General features: G+C 43.9%; 1 protein-coding gene across 1 annotated transcript in view; it reads left to right on the top strand.

Annotated features, from left to right (window-relative positions):
* Positions 1-17,499, top strand: part of sdk1a (sidekick cell adhesion molecule 1a) — a 447,949-nt gene extending 430,450 nt beyond the window's left edge. Inside the window, exons 41-45 of the mRNA XM_063185237.1 lie at positions 375-539; positions 11,611-11,748; positions 13,763-13,874; positions 15,231-15,360; positions 17,202-17,499. Coding sequence (XP_063041307.1) covers positions 375-539; positions 11,611-11,748; positions 13,763-13,874; positions 15,231-15,360; positions 17,202-17,492 — 836 coding nt within the window. The 3' untranslated portion in view covers positions 17,493-17,499. The remainder of the gene's footprint in view (positions 1-374; positions 540-11,610; positions 11,749-13,762; positions 13,875-15,230; positions 15,361-17,201) is intronic.
* Positions 17,500-17,892: the final 393 nt, after the last annotated feature.

The raw sequence follows: 17,892 nt of genomic DNA, 5'->3' as shown, positions 1-17,892 counted from the left end.
CCTCCTCCTCCTTCTCATCTTCCTCCCACTTCCTCCTCTTCCTCTCTTGCACCTCTTTCTCTCCTCCTCCTCTTCCTCCTCCTCCTCCTCATCGTCGTCCTCCTCCTTCTCCTCTTCATTCCACTTCCTTCTCTTCCTCTCCTCCACCTCTCCACCTCCTCTCTCTCCTCCTCCTCATCGTCTTCCTCCTCCTTCTCCTCTTCATTCCACTTCCTTCTCTTCCTCTCCTCCACCTCTCCACCTCCTCTCTCTCCTCCTCCTCATCGTCTTCCTCCTCCTTCTCCTCTTCATTCCACTTCCTTCTCTTCCTCTCCTCCACCTCTCCACCACCTCCTCTCTCTCCTCCTCCTTTGCTCCTCTCCTCGTGGCATCAGATGAGGGTCTGTGGGACACATTTGTTCGGCACCTGCCCCCCAGCAGCACGTCCCATGTCATCAGTCTGGAGCGGCTCCGTCAGGGCGTCAGCTACCAGTTCCGCGTCCTGGCTGTCAACCACCAGGGCTACGGCGAACCCAGTGTGCCCTCTGCTGCCATGTCAGGTAACTGCAAGGAAACGAAGGACAGCACTCTTCAGATTTCTTCTTTGTTTATTCGCCCACGAACGTTTCGGGCAGAGCCCTTCTTCAGCTTGTAATGACGTTTGCAAATAAACAAAGAAGAAATCTGAAGAGTGCTGTGCTTGCTTTCATTCATTCAATTAAGTTTTTTTGTGGGATTCAGCACCCAGTTAAGAATTGTTAAAATTTGCCTATTTAGGCGATAGTGTGAGCGTGTCTTCTCTACTTTTTGAGGTAACTGCAAGGCTCATTTTTTTCCCGATTAACCTCTCCTTTTGGTTGTCTGTGAAGGTTGTGTCCTTAATCCAGGTCATCTTCATCAATAGAGTTAGTTTCTTGTCATCTGGATTTATTTATGTCTGCCCCTTTCTCTGTTGTTTTTTTTGTCTCTTTGTTTCTCTTTTCACAACTTCCTCGGTTCATCCCCTCTCTTTCCTTCCCTCTCTCTTGTTCTATCTTAGGTATCTCTCGCTCTTTCTCTCTTCACATATCCGTTTGTCTGTCTATCTTCACGTTTATTTGTGTATGTTTTGTGTCTTGCTTAAAGGCAACTGTAGCCTGCTGTTGTCTGCTGTACACACCAAAGCGTGGATGTAATTATGGTGCTGACGTTGTCATTCATCTCTAATCATAGCCGCGCTGCTATGTCACCGCAGTGGTCCCTCCTGATGTGCCTTCCATGGTGTGACTCATTAGCTTGCTCATGTATGCCATCTAATGCTTTAGTTCAGATGATCATCTTGGTGTGTGTGTGTGTGTGGGTACAGGTCTTTTCGTCGAATGGATTCTTGAGAGGGGACCATTCGAACAAAACGTTGGACCATTAGTATAAGGCAGGGGATCTTTAGTCGAGGACGGTCCGTCTACCGCAAAAGCCAACGAAAGGTCCTTGAAATTGAACTAAAGATCCGTAGGTTTCAACTAAAGGTCCCTTCAGTCTGCCTATATTAGAAATGTAAATCAGCTTTTTTAATGCTCATTTTAACGGGTTTTCTTCAGCCTGCCTATATTAGAAATGTAAATCAGCTTTTTTAATGCTCATTTTAAGGGTTTTGTTTATTTAAATATGTAAATCAGCTGTTAAGTTTTGTTTTTTGTTGATTTAAACATGTAAATCTATAAATAAAATGTAGGCCTACTTACTCATTTTAACTGGTAGGGCTATGTTGTTGGTTTTTTAACGTTTACGTCGTTACATTTTTTGACAATTTACGTTTACTCCCTTACATTTTTTGACAATTATCTAGACAATATTTGAGAAGCTTTTTTTTTCACGTAGTTACATTTTTTGACAATTTACGTTTACGCCCTTACATTTTTTGACAATTATCTAGACAATATTTTAGAAGCTTTTTTTCACACTTACGCCGTTACTTTACTCCCATCTGCGGGCAGAGAGGCGGGACCAAGCACAGCCTGCTCGCTTTGAATCAAAGCAGTGCGGTTTAATGTGTCTAGAAGTAGGCTATTGACCCTTGTGCTCGCTTTGAATCAGAGCAGCGCGAGTCTAGGCTATAGACTATAGTGCATCTAGAAGTAGGCTATTGACCATTGAGCTGTCATGCAGCGAGTTTTCTGACTTTCCGGTAACATTTTAGATGCGAAGCACCAGCAACAAGAGAAAGCTGTCTCCCGACACTTTGATGTTTCTGATTCTGAATGACAACAAATAGTTCGCGCATGAGCCAGAAAACAATATAGGTCCTAACAGTGTTGAAAACATTACAGAACCCATGCACCTGTGTTAAGCCCATGGCTACGAGAGAGAGAGAGACGTTAAATCGCTACGTTAACACTGCACAGGAGCGCGTTCTCTCTCCGCTGCGTCTTTGCATGAACAAATGAAATGGTAATTGAATAATAGTTTGCCAGTATTGCAGGGTGTATTAAACCCAGTGTACGTTGGGGTGCAAGGGAGAGCAAGGAAGAGAGCAGCATCTGTGATTAACCGCTTCGAAATGTGTGCGTAAAACCTGCTGTTAACCAGTGGATTTGTGGAGCTTGACGTGTACCGCATTAAAAAAAAGCTTTGTTTGATTTCGTGTTTGTATTTTACTTTGACGTTGCCTATAGTCCTCAGTTTATCGGTATTTTCAGTTGACCCCCTACACGTTTTCTTTCTGTCATGTAGGGTATTGTAAATAAATCGACCGTATTTTTTTTATCATTTTGATTTCGGACTTAATTTAGCCCTTCAATCACCCCTCTCCAATTGCAAACTTTACCCTGATAGAAGAGCATTCGCTACCCTGCACTACTCGTTAAGCACTTATTGTCTGACTGATTTTGGCTGCTGCGAATAAGGTAGGTCTATCTTATAAAAAAAAAAGGGTCTATCACCGTTTTGGCTGAAGGTTGACACCACGAACCAGATGACAATTGCAGTCTTGCCGCGGGTCTTGAACAGTGCGCTCTCTTTCCGATTCAGATTGCTTCTTCTGAGAAGGCAACTGGCTACCGCAGGAGAGGGGAAAGGTGGCAATATTATCCACAAGCTTGTTGGATAAATTGTGTTTAGCCTATCGCAGATGAGGTTCTGGAATATTTTGTAGTGCATGGGACATTGACAAGGAAAGGTAGCTATGATATCCTCGTGAATAGGTCTTCGACTTTTCAAAATGCCTCCTGCTCGCTTTGAATCAAAGCAGTGCGGTTTAATGTGTCTAGAAGTAGGCTTGTGCTCGCTTTGAATCAGAGCATCGCGCGTCTAGGCTATAGACTATAGTGCATCTAGAAGTAGGCTATTGAATTGAATAATAGTTTGCCAGTATTGCAGGGTGTATTAAACCCAGTGTACGATGGGGTGCAAGGGAGAGCAAGGAAGAGAGCAGCATCTGTGATTAACCGCTTCGAAATGTGTGCGTAAAACCTGCTGTTAACCAGTGGGTTTTGTGAAGCTTGAAATGTACCGCATTAAAAAAAAGCTTTCGCAGATGAGGTTCTGGAATATTTTGTGGTGCATGGGACATTGACAAGGAAAGGTAGCTATGATATCCTGGTGAAGGTCTTCGACTTTTCAAAATGCCTCCTCTCAACATTCAACATGTAAATGGGTTATTCTGTAGTCCAACGCTATCCTGGCAGGAGAATTATTCGTTACAAATACTGCATACACACTCAGCAATTGTGTCTGTTGGTTTTTGTCCTCCAGGTCTTCATAAATTCATCTACCACCGCTGTGATAATTTGACTACACACCGCTGAACAGTTAACAGTTTTTTAGGCTACTGTATTGACAATTGCAGTCATGCCGCTTGTCTTGAACTGTCTCTTCCCGTTCCATATCGTGACAGCCAGATGAGAAGCGCAAAGGTGGGGGCTATCCGCGATCGCGGAGGAAAGGTGTCAATATCCATAGCCTAACCCTTGAACTGTGGAGCAATTACATATTGTTTAGGTTATTGAATACTTGGAATTAGCATGGAATTGATTTTCCATTAATAAGGAAACGTGTAAGATTTATCCTCAATCCTCCCCGATAATGTTTTTGTCATAGGCCTAATGTTAATGCCCTCCCCAACACATATCCCCAGTACAATATTGCGACACACGCTTGGCACAATGATAGGCCTACTAAATGAGTTCAATGTTCTTGCAACACTTTTCCCAAGAAAAGTCAGTTTTCATTTCGAGATTCCAGAGCAAATCAGCTGGTACTGCGCTGCTCGCTTGCTGGTCAATAAACGTTGAACTGAACCGTGTTGTGTGCGTGTGTGGCTATGTGTGTACCATCGTATGTCCATGATCGTCCGTGCTCTTATCATGCAAATGACATGTCATGCAGGCAAGGGGCGTCCGTTTGATTTCAAAAGTGCTGGCCCGGACAATTACCATAAACCCGAGTAAGGTTTGAAAAGTGCTGGGTACAAGATAAGGCTACTTCCGATTTGAGGTTTCATGATAAATAGCCTAATACGCATTGGCGTATTGACGCATAATGTGGCCATGTTAAAAATTAAAAGCCATCTGCGCTGTCTTGTTTATTTCTGATATCCTGCGCTGAAGTCATCTTTATCATACATATTATTAATGCAACGGTAACTGAGTGGTTAACCCATCATAACTACATGTAGCCTTGCATAATGGTGCACGTCAATTTGTTGTCATAACTTCGCCCTGTCCCTTTTGATTTCCTCAAGCAATTCATCCCTTTTGTAATTGTCCCTGTTTTACTGTTAGTCTTATGGACCTAGGGCGTATCGATCACCATTATTTGCCTGAAACCTGCAAACTAAACACTGCATGCGCGCAGCCACACAGAGCATTCTCTGTGTCAAAGGAACCCTTTCTCCGCGCCTGTGCGGCATTCTCCTTATCGCTCCTAGAATGGCAATACAAGTTGGCAGACTTTATTTTGCATAATTCACGATGATCTGGATATATTTGGCTAGGTTACTCAGCAAAGAACATCATTAACGTTAGTGAGGTAACTTTTGGCGTGCTGATACAAACACCAACGGTGAATCACGACGCAGGCCCTACTTCCCCAACCATAGCCTACTGAAAAGGTCCATAGCCATTGTGTTCAACGCCCTTTGATAGGCTCTGCCTGTATCAGGGTCGATAGGCTAATGATGATGGTCAGGGCGCACATCAGTGTTTGGGTTGTCTATGCTTTTTTCTGGAATACTGTGCCGATTAGATAGAAATGATCATGTTATGAACCCGAGTTTAGTAGATATCGCGCAGTGAACGAGGTAGCCTGCAAAGAGTTTGAAGCGCAATGTGGCTGTAACAAGTTAGAAAGTAGCCAAACCATGTTGCTTGTTAACCTGTTTACATTATGAGCGTTCCACGAACTATATTTCTTTGCGCACGCTATAAACTATGGTTAACTATGTATGCTTTATAATGTTGGTAAAGGCGGGATAAGCGGGATAATGTATTGTCCACACGTGACTACGGAAAATACATTTCCCTTCAGAGATAACAGCACTCCGCCTTCGGCGTCGGGGGTGTTATTCGCCCCGTAGGGAAACATTTTCTTATAGTCATGTGTGGACAATACATTATCCCTTAGGACTACCTTTAAATTGATGTAGGCCTAGTACATTTCAAAACATTTTGTTGATATTGTAGTGGTGCAAACGACTGTAGTTATGAGATGGGCGCCAGGCAGGCAGCAAGACTGCCGTTACCTTTCCAAAAATGAATAAAAATCAGTGACCAACACATTAGAAATAATTCATATCAACACAACGAATATCTTTTCTTACGTTTAGTAGTGCACTTTTGCAAAACCCTCTCAATTTGGAACAGCTTACATCAATGTCTGGCTTTAGCGATTCTTGCGAATGGTGATCTTCTCGGCGCACACTTCATGGTTCCCTCTCTCTTGCTCTCTCGGCTTGTTGCTTCCTGACAGTCTCACCCGCCATTTGAAATTAACTCCATTTTATAGGCTGCACGTGTAGTTCACAGGGGGTAACGCTGTTATCTCACTCCGGAGGAGGCAGAGGCAGTCCGTTACAATATAGTATATATAAAATAGGCTATAAAATAGGCCTAATGATAAAAAAGCAGCCTGAACTAAAATTAATAATTAATTTAAAAAAATAGAGACGCACGCACTTTCTACATGGTTCGATTTTTGTTTTCATTGCATTGTGGTGGTACACAAGTTTGATAAAATATAAAAATAATAATAGGCTAATAAAATAGGCAGACTAAACTAAACATCTGCCCAGTTACACGAAAGGTCTGCATGGATTGAACGTAAGGTCCTTAGGTCTTCTACGAAAAATCCTCAGGTACTGCACGAAACGCCCCATGCCTTCTACGAATGGTCCAACGTTTTCTTCGAATGGTCCCCTCTCAACAATTCATTAGACGAATCGTCTCGAATTCGTGTGTGTATGCATGTGTGTGTGTGCATGTCCTCTCTCTCCGTCTCTGTCTCTGTCTCTGTCTCTGTCTCTGTCTCTGTCTCTGTCTCTGTCTTTCTCTCTCTCTCTCTCTCTCTCTCTCTCTCTCTCTCTCTCTCTCTCTCTCTCTCTCTCTCTCTCTCTCTCTCTCTCTCTCAGTCAACAAACACCAGCACAGAGAGGTGTTACTCACATCCTAATGTTCTTGGCTAAGTAGAGCCATCTAGTGCCATGAAAGTGGTATTACATACAGTAGCTTACATGTGCTAATATCAGCAGAAGATTTTCCCACCAGGTTTGGACTACAGTTCAATAGAAAATTGAACTGTTTAGCTCAATAACAATGCAATGATGAAGGGAAAGAAAGGTAATTACTAAAGTAATAGATCTGTTTGTTAGGCATTGTTTTAATCTCTTACAGAGCAAGTGTTGAGTTCAATAGTAATGAATAAGTGATGATGAGAAAGCATCTGCGGGTCAGTTGTGTGCTGTTGTAAGGTCTTACAGAGTGCAGATTAGAGCTAAGCATGTTACACCGTAATATCCATAAGGACAACTAATCATTTGCATGTAAGAAGTGGTCATGATAAAAAAAAATCACATTAATCGTGAAGGTAAGCCTCTTGACATATTTGATCAATTACCCTGCAGCTAATGGTGTAGCTGACAAAAGAAAAACTTGTCTAATCCGTCTTCAGTTATAATGGTAATGGTTACTTTGCACCAGACAACTCTGATGTGAAATGTATAGGGGACTTCGATGTCAAACTTCAATCCAGATGCTCTGGAAATAAACTGTTTTAAAAAAAGAAAATAAAAAGAAAAAATGGGTAACAACAACATAGTCATAAACTTGTAGTGGAGAGAGAGAGGGTCCGAGGCACTCTGAAGTATGTGTTAAAAGTCCTTTATTGATACATGGACATTGATAGCCGACGCGTTTCGGTCACGTGCGACCTTCTTCAGGGCTAAATTGTTTAGTCATTGTTAATAGTCATGTTTTGGCTTGGCACCCATCCCACCCTTGAGATGAAGCACTGTGTGGAAGAGGAAAGGATATCTAACCTGCGGGTAATGGCTGCCCATTCAAATGATTCATCTACATAGGAAGGTTTAAGAGGGCTTTTGTTCTCACAGCCATCAGACTTTTTACTGTAACAATAGTTTCTGATTATAATTGTAAAATATTGACATTGGTGTTTTGGCATCTTTTACTGACTATTTATGTCTTATTTATTGAGGTGCCTCTAGTCAAGTGTTATTGTCCCACTAATGCAGCATTATGCTGTTTTACTTACAGTATGGTGTGTGTGTGTGGTTGTCAGATAGCATGATCTGTCCCCCTCGAGAATTGATTAAGTGCTGTCCAATCCAGTCTACAGTTGTTAAACTGCACTTACGGGCCATTGATGCTGGATGTTGCGTTGCGCAACATTGGCCCTGGCGCCTGGAGCTGCATTACGCAACATTCAGGCTCATGAGATTTGAGACAACTTTATTAAAAATCTTTGTTTGTTTGAGATGAATGAACACAATCTAATGAAAGATCAGGGTCGTAGCGTTTAAATGCAACTTATTGCATGTTTTTATATGCTTCAGAGGCTGAGATATTTAGGTTTTTATTGGCTGAGGGCAGCTTTTTTGCAGGTGCCTTAGGCGTCAATGGGTTAAGGGCCATTCACAACATTATGGCCAGTGTTTCTCAAAGTGGGGCGTAAGCCCCCCTGGGGGGGCGCGGAGGCATCTCAGGGGGGGGGGCGTGTAACATCTGATTTTGTTTTTTTTCCCCAAAGGAAATTATTTCCTGTCTCGTCAATAAGTTTAAAGCCCTCACCAACATTATATTATTAATTGTCATGAATTTGAATAGCATGGGAAATGAACACATATCTGCATTCGACTGCAGTCCTTCTTTGTTTAATCTCCACCAGTCACTTTTCCTTTGATTCTGCACAGCGATCGCAAAATCAGTTTGCGCGAGTAGGCCTACTGCTGTTGCTTGGTGTGGGGGGGGCTCGGAAGCATTCAGACCCTCTGAAGGGGGGAATGATGGAAAAAGTTCGAGAACCGGATAGGCATTGTTTATCGGCCCAGTCGTGGCTCTTATACGGCTGGGCACAGGACTGCTACGCCGGTGACCCGGGTTCGATTCCGGCCCGGGTCATTTGCCGACTCTTCCCCTTCTCTGTCTCCCAACTTGCTTCCTGTCTCTCCTCCACTGGAAAAAAAGGCTTAAAACAACATTGTTGATCTAAACATTTAATCTAGATGATTCCACGCGTTTCTTCCCACAATCTGTACCGTATTTACCGTAAACCGTAGGCCTATATGAGAAGAATGTTCAGCAAATATCACAATAACTTAACAAAGTCCCTCATACCAGTTATTTTGGGTTTTATAATTGTGAAATAACTGAAAACATTTTTTGTTTATGATCATTCAAAGTACGTTTTTGAAGACGTATAAGGAAGTACCACTCCATAAAGATCATCTGTAGTAATCTGCCCGTTAAAGGAACAGACCAGCCTTTTTTGATGTTCACATAATTGCAGTATTTCCAAGCATTATTCATGAATGTGCATATCATTTTCGTCTATGTGTTTGCATTGCCCTGTTTGACAGTATACCCAAATTAGGCATAGTAATGCAAGTCTATGGTACAAAATAAAACATCATCAAATGTACTTATAAACCACTTTAAAATTAATGTAACATTCACCAGAGTATAAAAGAGCAATTTAATTCGGTCCAGTGATCAGTTGTGTATTGATGCTAAAGATACCAGTTACTTTCAGTGATTATGCTAAGCTATGCTAATAATTCTGATCCAATAAATCTAAGTACTGAAAACAAAGAGAAGAAAATGATATGCACATTCATGAACAATGCTGGGAAATACTGCAAATATGTGAAAATCAAAAAAGGGTGGTCTGTTCCTTTAAACTCTGTCTCAAAATACTTATCTTGTCTATCACAACAAGAGTAACAAGATCCCCTAGCTGCTGTGAGTGACACACCTTTTTGTGGTCCAGTCCTGCTGGTTTCAATGAGGACTGTTACTGATACTGACGCCGCGGTTACTAATGATGTCACGCCAGAGCACTGCTGTCCAAAGCTCGACAGCGGACACAAAAGTGAACTCTGGCAAACCCTCCTTGATAAAAGTGATGCCCCTCTGACACTCAGCTCTATTGATCCTGCTCAAAGAGGTGGTGGAAAAGGTCTCTGAAATTATTCAGTGACGAGTGGCGCTTTCAAGTGCCTGTGTGTTTAACCGCTGATTGTTGACCTCTCCTGAAGAATGACAAGAGCTGCTGAGCTCTAGTTAGCGGCCTCTCTCGAGTTCTGTTCACCGTGGAAATGAGTGCAGCACAGCGAGTGTCTGGCGCCCTATTGAATACCAATAATATCAATTTAATTTTTAATTTATATGTAATGCTTAGATTTACTTTCATCCATATTACCCCCATATCATAATATCAATTGACATTCTGGTTGGGCGCCGTGGCTCAATTAACCCGAGATTCAGGTCCAATACTAGGTCATGTCCCGATCTTTCCCCCATCTCTCTCCCACGCATGTCCTGTCTCTGGCTATCCTGTCTAAGTAAAAGCATAAAAGCTCAATAATATCCAAAAGAATTGAAGAAGCAACAATCTGTGTTTGCCCTCTGTGGATGCAGTATTTAATGTTAACAGCACTTTGTTTATTTACTGTGTGAAGTCATGCATTCCTTGAAGTTCAGTGTGTGGGTGGGTGCCTGTGCAAGGTCCGGACAGGAAGTCACATGGGCGATAAAGTATGTGTCAGAGTGTATCCCCTGAGCTCATCTTGAACTTCACCCATTCTAGTCCCCTATTGTCTTTGAAACATGACTGTATAAGGCCTAACTGCCTAATCTAGTCCCTTGACCTGCTTCCGGTGGATGAAGTCGCTTGATAGCTTGCCCCAACTTGTTTATCGCCAGGGCTGTGAGCTCACCGCTGTTTGTTTGTGACTTTTTTTACAGTGAAGGCCCATGCAGACTTTGCCGCCACTGCCGATTATGACTTGTGTCCATGCCAGTGTCCTTGGTCTCTGCACTTTGCTCTCTGGACCTTTCTTGCATACCATGTCAAAAGATAGTTGACCGGGCAGACTTGTCTTTCTTGTTTGATCCTTCTTGTGTTTTTTTTGTTTGCTTGTATTCCAGATACCTCGGCACTGACAGGAAAAAAAACAATACACAGGTGTCAGCTGGGTAGCTAGCGTCGCCACTGAGCTTCTGCTACTGCCACTCAGTGTCATCCAGTCAGCCATCTGTCCTCTGTGTACATATCTGAGTCCTGTGTGATTGTGTTTGTATTTGTTTGTTTGTTTGTTTGTTTGTTTGTTTGGCACAGGCCGGGCTGTTGATTTTTTTTGGGGTGAAGTTCCAGATGTCAAATCAGATTGACACGCTGACACTTGCGCCATTTGACTTGCAAATGCGACCTCTGCACATAGGCAATGTGTCGTGACACAAGGAGAGGCGAAAAGAAAGCCGCCTCGTACGTATCCTCATTTTGATGCGGATGCTGCCGTCACTGAGACGTTAACGTGTTTATACGGAACGCGCCCTCCCAAGGGTTCACAGCCAAATGCTCCATGTCATAGTCTTTTAGACACAATTCTCTTCTGTCGGGAGCGAAAGCAGCAGGGTGCAGCTGAAGCAACGCTGAGTAGGTTTTCAACCTTAAAATGCATTTGTAACGTTTCCAAAATGGTTTCAGTGGTTTATAAACGTGTACCAAGCTGAAAATGAGCTAAAATGAATTCATTTCTTGTGGCTCCCCCTAGCACCCTGCACTAAGTAAGGTGGAACATTTGTCTGACAATTTTGTTTCCAGCCTGTGAGACAGCCGAAGATGAAAAACTGTAAACTTTGATACACTTTTGGAATAAAAGTATGAATAAAATCTTCATCTTCTTCTTCTTCTTCTTCTTCTTCTTCTTCTTCTTCTTCTTCTTCTTCTTCTTCTTCTTCTTCCTCCTCCTCCTCCTCCTCCTCCTCCCCCTGTTATTTTCATCTCCATTAAATTTTTCATCCTCCTCTTGTCGTTCTTCTGTTGCGTCACCTTCTTCTCATGAAAGTGTGTCGTTTTATCTTAATCTCTTGTGACGTTGGGATTGATGTTCCTCTCCGATGTGCCTTGTGTCTTCCTCTGCAGCCCAACTGGAGACGCCCTTCTATGAGGAGTGGTGGTTCCTGATCATCCTGGCCCTGAGTGGCCTGATCCTGCTGCTTGTCGTGGTGTTCGGCCTGCTCTTCCACGGCCAGAGCAAGAGGTACAAGAGCTGCGGCACAGGTGAGAGAGACCAGATGCCACCGTGCTGATGCACGCCATGACACCTGCACACCCCCGGGCTGATGCGCATGACACGTGCACGCAGGGCGGCTGACAGCTTTTGCAGGGCCCGGGACAAAGTCATTTGAAAGGGCCCCCTACCTAATACATACAATCTAATGGGAACCCAATTCTGGGGCCCCTATCGCCCCTGGGCCGGGACAAAATACCCCTTTGCCCCCCCCCCCTTGTCGGCGGGCCTGCGTGCACGCCACCTGCATATGCTCATGCTCGTGCACCAGCACTCATATGCGCTCCTCGCTCATGGCTGGCTGTTGGTTTGTGAGGGGGCTTAGCCCCAGGAGTATGGCGGACTTCACTTGTACAGTAACTCAAGTCGTTGCACTCATTAACTCACTATTTTGTGTTCATACTCTCATGTAGAGTACATAAATACATAGGTAAACACACACGCACACGCACGCAAATAACACACACACACACACACGCACACGCACACACACACACACACACACACACACACACACACACACACACACACACACACACACACACACACACACACACACACACACTACCTCATTTGCTTTACCAGGCTCACTCTCTTACTAACAGTCACCCACACACTGCTTCCCTTGTCACCTACACTCTTTTACCTTTTTATCACATTTACTACACACCATCTACTCATATTTTCATAGGCAGAAACTACTGTCCCTGTAGTCTGTCTCCCTCTATTACCACAGTGTGTAATGGTGTATTATAAATGTCTACCCACTATTCCAAGTCACATTAAATCTCCCGAAACAAAAAAAGTATTTTTATAATATCTCTAATAAATCTGAGGAAGTGGGCCATTGAAACACAGTGGGTGTTGCAGCAGCACAAAGCGCTCCCGGGTTAGAGAGATAAATTGGTTTGCTGGTCTGCGTCCAGTTTGAAGGAGTTCTAGCTGATGGTCTCTCTCCAGCTGGCTCCCATTTCTCCGCTGGCCATCAACCAGAATACCCATCATCTCCCTCCTGCCCATCTCAGACGTGCCACTGGCGTAGCGTCCGGGCCTCTGTCTCTGTCTGTCTGGTTGTCGTTCTGCTTTCAGGGGTACTAATACCAATACCAAAGAAGATTGTTTTGGATGGATAGTAATTGGATATTAGCCTGGCCTTGCCAAACGTAAGCACCAGTCCAAACAAAACAAAACTATCTGGGCCAGGTGTTCTGGTAGGGCTTCAGTCTTAGTTATCATCAGCAAACGGGGCAGGGATGAGAGATGGGGAACACATATTTTAAACTTCAACGGAGTTCACCCCTCCCACTAGTCATTTTTTGTCAATGTCATAACCAAATTCTACGATTGGGTAAAATAAGACACACATTTCAAATGTCAACAGAGTCACGCCCCCCCTCCTGTAAGCTTTACTCAGTTCGTCTCTCCCAGACCACCTGTAAGAATGAAATTGGATTTTAGTCAGGACCAGGCTAATTGGATATATCAATGAAATCTAATTCACATGTGGAACTTGTGAATTTTCGGTTCTTTGTACTTTTGTGAATTTTCGGTTATTTGTACTTTGATGACTTTTAAGTATACAGTCTCTGAGGGAGACTACATCGGTTTGCATTTATTGTAGTTGACACAGCATTACATATTCACACTCTTGATGCATGCTGGACATGTCATTTGTCCTCTGTGCCCTGTCTTAAACTCACCCATGCCTGTCTCTTTCCCTCACCTTCCCACACGGTAACAATTCCAGTGTTAATAGAACTCTTAAAGGGTTAAAATGAGCTTTATTTGGTCACTAACATTTCCAGAGTTAATTATGTTCAATATTGTGTACATATTAACACTGCAATGTCATTAAATCGCACCTGGACACCTGCAGAATGTTTTCACTGACTTTTGTCTTCAGTGCAAATTTGACTATCCACAGTGTTGCAATCTGGATTTGTAGAAGTTTACTTAATATTAACTTACTTAATATTGACCGTCCATTTTCTACTGTGGCAACAGGTAAAACCGTGGAGGAAGCGGTCACCCTGGACAACGGGGGCTTCACAGCCCTGGAGCTGAACAGCAGGCCGGTGCACGTCAAGAGCACCTTCCTACGCAAGAACGGCACCAGGTGAGGCCAGGGGGGAGTAGGCCAGAGGAGAACATGTGTCACATGTCACATGTCATTCACATGTTATGTCACATGTCCATTTTCTCATGGTGCGATTTTTGTGCTCTGCTTGATGGGCCACAAGTCAGTCTTACCTACCTATATTGTCTTTAATTTTGTGATTGTTGCGAGTGTAGAGGCTTGGATAATATATTGTAACAGCCTCATATCATTACTGTGTTACAATTATAATGTAACTAGTGGGGGCTTGAATATTATACTGTAAGCCATACACTGTAATACTGATCAAAAATAGTTTCCCTTTAACTATGGAGAGATGAGCCCTGGTTGTTGAGGGCTAATGTTGGGCCATTTACCAACAACAATAACTACTGTTTTTAGAGATATTAAAGTGTTGAGTTAACATTGCAAAATGTAATACATAGAAATGGGTGTAGCATTCATCTATCTGCCGTCACATATGAAAATCATATGTGTACGTGTGCGTGTGTGCGCATGTGTGTGTCCGTGTGTGTGCATACGTTTGTTGTGCTCCTCAACCTGCAGCTAGTGTCGTGATTACAATCTCGCAAGCTTGCTGTGACAAGTCACTGTTTTCCCATGGGCGGCTTGTTTAGTGGTGGGCTGAGGAAATTGTTTTTGATGTAAATATGGTTTTGAATAGCAATATATGAGGTCTTACACTGCAGAGTCGATATTCTGCACGCCGCACAAGCCGAATTGCAGTCATTTCAGTCTGCCATTGTTGACTCCCCTTGGCGAGACCTCCTCTTTTTATGCAGTGGATGAAACTCAATACAGCAGCAACAGGAAACCCTCAGATCTCACAAAAGCAGTCAAAAGGCAGCACTTATGCTCAGGGAAACACAATAGGCGCTCAGTGTAATGCAGTTCCACAGAACTGACACACATACACATACACATACACAGTCAGTCACCACAGCTGGGAAACAGAAACTGTGGGAGGGCAATGCAGCAGGTTTTATGTCTTCAGTTGTTTGTGTAGTATGTTATAATAACCTCACTTTAGGGGGAGATATCATCACACTCACACCACCAAAAGGCCACGGCTCAATTAGTTATTTTCCTGCAGTTCTTCCTCTTCCAAATTTTGCTAAGGCTTCAGTTTATGTCGGCCAAATGTGTTGCTTTCAAATTAGTCATCAATGTCAGAAGGAAGGTTCAACGACTTTCCAAATATACACCAAGAATACATCCAGGTGAGTTGGTTGAAGTTAGATTGTCAATTAACTGACCACCAAAGCCATAGGCTAGAGGACAGAAGGAACAGACCTGACGTTTGTCTTTCCCGTTTTCTGACCTTGCCATTGCCTCTCCTCCCTCTGTCAACAACAGGTCTCCCCCACGGCCAAACCCGGCGGGGCTGCGCTACTCAGACGAGGACATCTGCAACAACTACAATGGTGGCGTGGCGACCGAGAGCACGGCCCTCACAGAGAGGCCCGCGGAGGCTTCAGAGTCAGAGGTAAAGCACCCAATAGCCATAGTAGGTGGACATGGGGGGGCACGCAGTAAAACAAATGCAGGGTTCATTCAACACTATTCTGAGAATACATGGTCCCCATCAATTGAGTGACATTTGCAACATGCCTCATAGTCATAACCAGAGCCCTCTATAAGGAGTAACAGGGCGAATCCCATTGACACATTGATGACCTATGGTCCATGTTTTTTACAATAATACTACTAATATAAAACTATGAGTACAATATAAAAATAATACTACTAATATTTACATATAAAACAAATTAGTACCCCATGTGTACCTTTTTCCTCTGTTTGTATTGTACACATTGTAGCAGCTAAACTGTAAACACTGTTCTCTCTGACTCCGCCCGCTGGCCATACTCTAATGCGTCATCAGCGGCAGCCATGGCACCTGAAGGAGCAGTGGAGCCAGTCGGGACAAGTTAACAACTCATTCAGTGCCAGCCATTTTCAAATTCAGATACCAAGTCTTTGGCGCTGTGCCATACATTCTGAAAAGACTCGTTTTCAAGTCCATGGCACTGAAAGAGCTACGGAAGAAAAATCCGCACTCACAAACGGCGTCTCATTATTTATTTATATTACCACCATGTCCAAAAAGCAAACGCGTTTCGGCTATCAAGCCTTCATCAGTGCGTAGTACTCAGAACAAAGAAAGGGGTGCATCTTATCAAAGGGGGGGTGAGAGGTCACAAGCTGCAGGTGGATCACATGATAGTGGGTGGCACCCAAGGGTGCAAAAACACAGTGTATGGACAGCAACAAAAATCCACAGTCTATATCTTTAAAACAAAAGGAACAATAAAGAATGGAAAAAAGGAAAAGAAAAACAAGGCTGGAATTGTAGGATGTCTAAAAAAATTCAAAAAGTTATGAAGGCAGCAGCATGTACCATCGCTGGCCATAGCCAACATTAAGTCGGGACAAGCCCGTGGCTGGATTGGCCATAAGGCATACAGGGCATTTGCCAGGTGGACTGTTGATGTTTTTGGCCTGGTCCCTTCCCTCAGTATATAGAGGTATGAGTCCTCATGCTTTACAGCTGACTTCTCCGAGACACATTTAAATATTCCTTTTGGCTGTTGAGGTCCAAATAGGTTGTAATAGATTTCTTAAAATGTTGTCACAGGCTTCAATGTCTCTCTCAATGCCAGGCGGACTGGTCTTGGCTGAAAATGCTCGGCCTGATTTTTTTTTTTCCCAGACCAGCCCTGGACAAGCCCAAACTCTCCAAAAACTTTCGCAATCTCAGAATCCCCTATGTGGGCCAGCTGCAATAGCAGTTTCACTAAAGAAAACATCTCTTTTGTGCGTCACAGGATGTTGTTACATAACTAACTCTTGCGCGAAAACAACTCTCGCGCTTAAATTCCAACTCAAAATGAGATTTAGTGGCTTGTTTCAAGTGTTGTGCAAATATTGCACAAAATAGAGAAATTCAATTTAAATGTTCAAAATGATGAATAAAGGGGGCGTTGTGGCGCAGCGTGCTAAACCCCCCACATTTGGGCTTGCATGCCCACGGGGACCCACGATTCGAGTCCGGCTGGGGTCATTTCCCAATCCCACCCCGTCTCTCTGTCCCACTCGCTTCCTGTCTCCATCTCAGACTGTCCTATCAAAATAAAGGCATAAAATCCCCTAAAAAAAATTTTTTTTTTCAAAATGGTGAATAAAGTGGATCTAAAAAAAACACCCTGAAATCTACACTGACAGTAGATATTTCATAAATTGTGCATCTTTATGATTCTCGTCTCCTTCTTCATCCCTTCCCCCTCCCATCATCCCTCCCTCCCTCCATCTCTCCATCCAAAACAGGCGTCGGACAGTGACTGCGAGGAGGAGCAGGTCAAGCACTCGTTCGTGAACCACTACATGAGCGACCCGTCCTACTTCAACAGCTGGAAGCGGCAGCAGAAGGGCCTGAAGCAGTCTCTGGCCTGCACGTACGAGGAGTGCGCCAGCGGCGACACGGACTCCTACTACCAGACTGTGGTCACCCAGCACAGCGTGGGGGGCGTGTACACCCCCACGGGGCAGCCCGCCACCACCACCACCAACGCCACCGGCTCACGGACTCCCGTCACGGGCTTCTCCTCTTTTGTGTGATGCGCACCACCCCCCCACCCCACCCTCCACCCTCCCCCACCCTCCAGCTCGTGTCACACGCACGTGTGTTGTTGTTGGGGAGGTGTGCGTTTGTGTGTGGGTGACATGGCTTGGCTTGGCGTGGAGTGGAGTGGAGTGGCGTGGGCTCAGTGGGTACTGGACTCCTATTTTTTTTTTTTTCGTTGAAGAAAAAGACAGACAAAAAGAAAAAAAATAGAGTGAGAGAAAAAATACGAGACTCTTGTGGACCCTTTGGTGTTAAGGCTCTGAGCGGGTCTGCTGGTGGGATGGCGGGATCATGCAGAAGGATGAAGGAAGAAAGGCTGAAGAAATGGAAATGGAAAAAGAAGAGATCGAATGCCACGGAGTGGAGAGCTATACGTGGACATGTGACATTTCA

Source organism: Engraulis encrasicolus, chromosome 2 (assembly GCF_034702125.1).
Source record: "Engraulis encrasicolus isolate BLACKSEA-1 chromosome 2, IST_EnEncr_1.0, whole genome shotgun sequence".
Lineage (NCBI taxonomy): Eukaryota > Metazoa > Chordata > Actinopteri > Clupeiformes > Engraulidae > Engraulis > Engraulis encrasicolus.
This window is presented reverse-complemented; position numbering and strand designations above follow the sequence as displayed.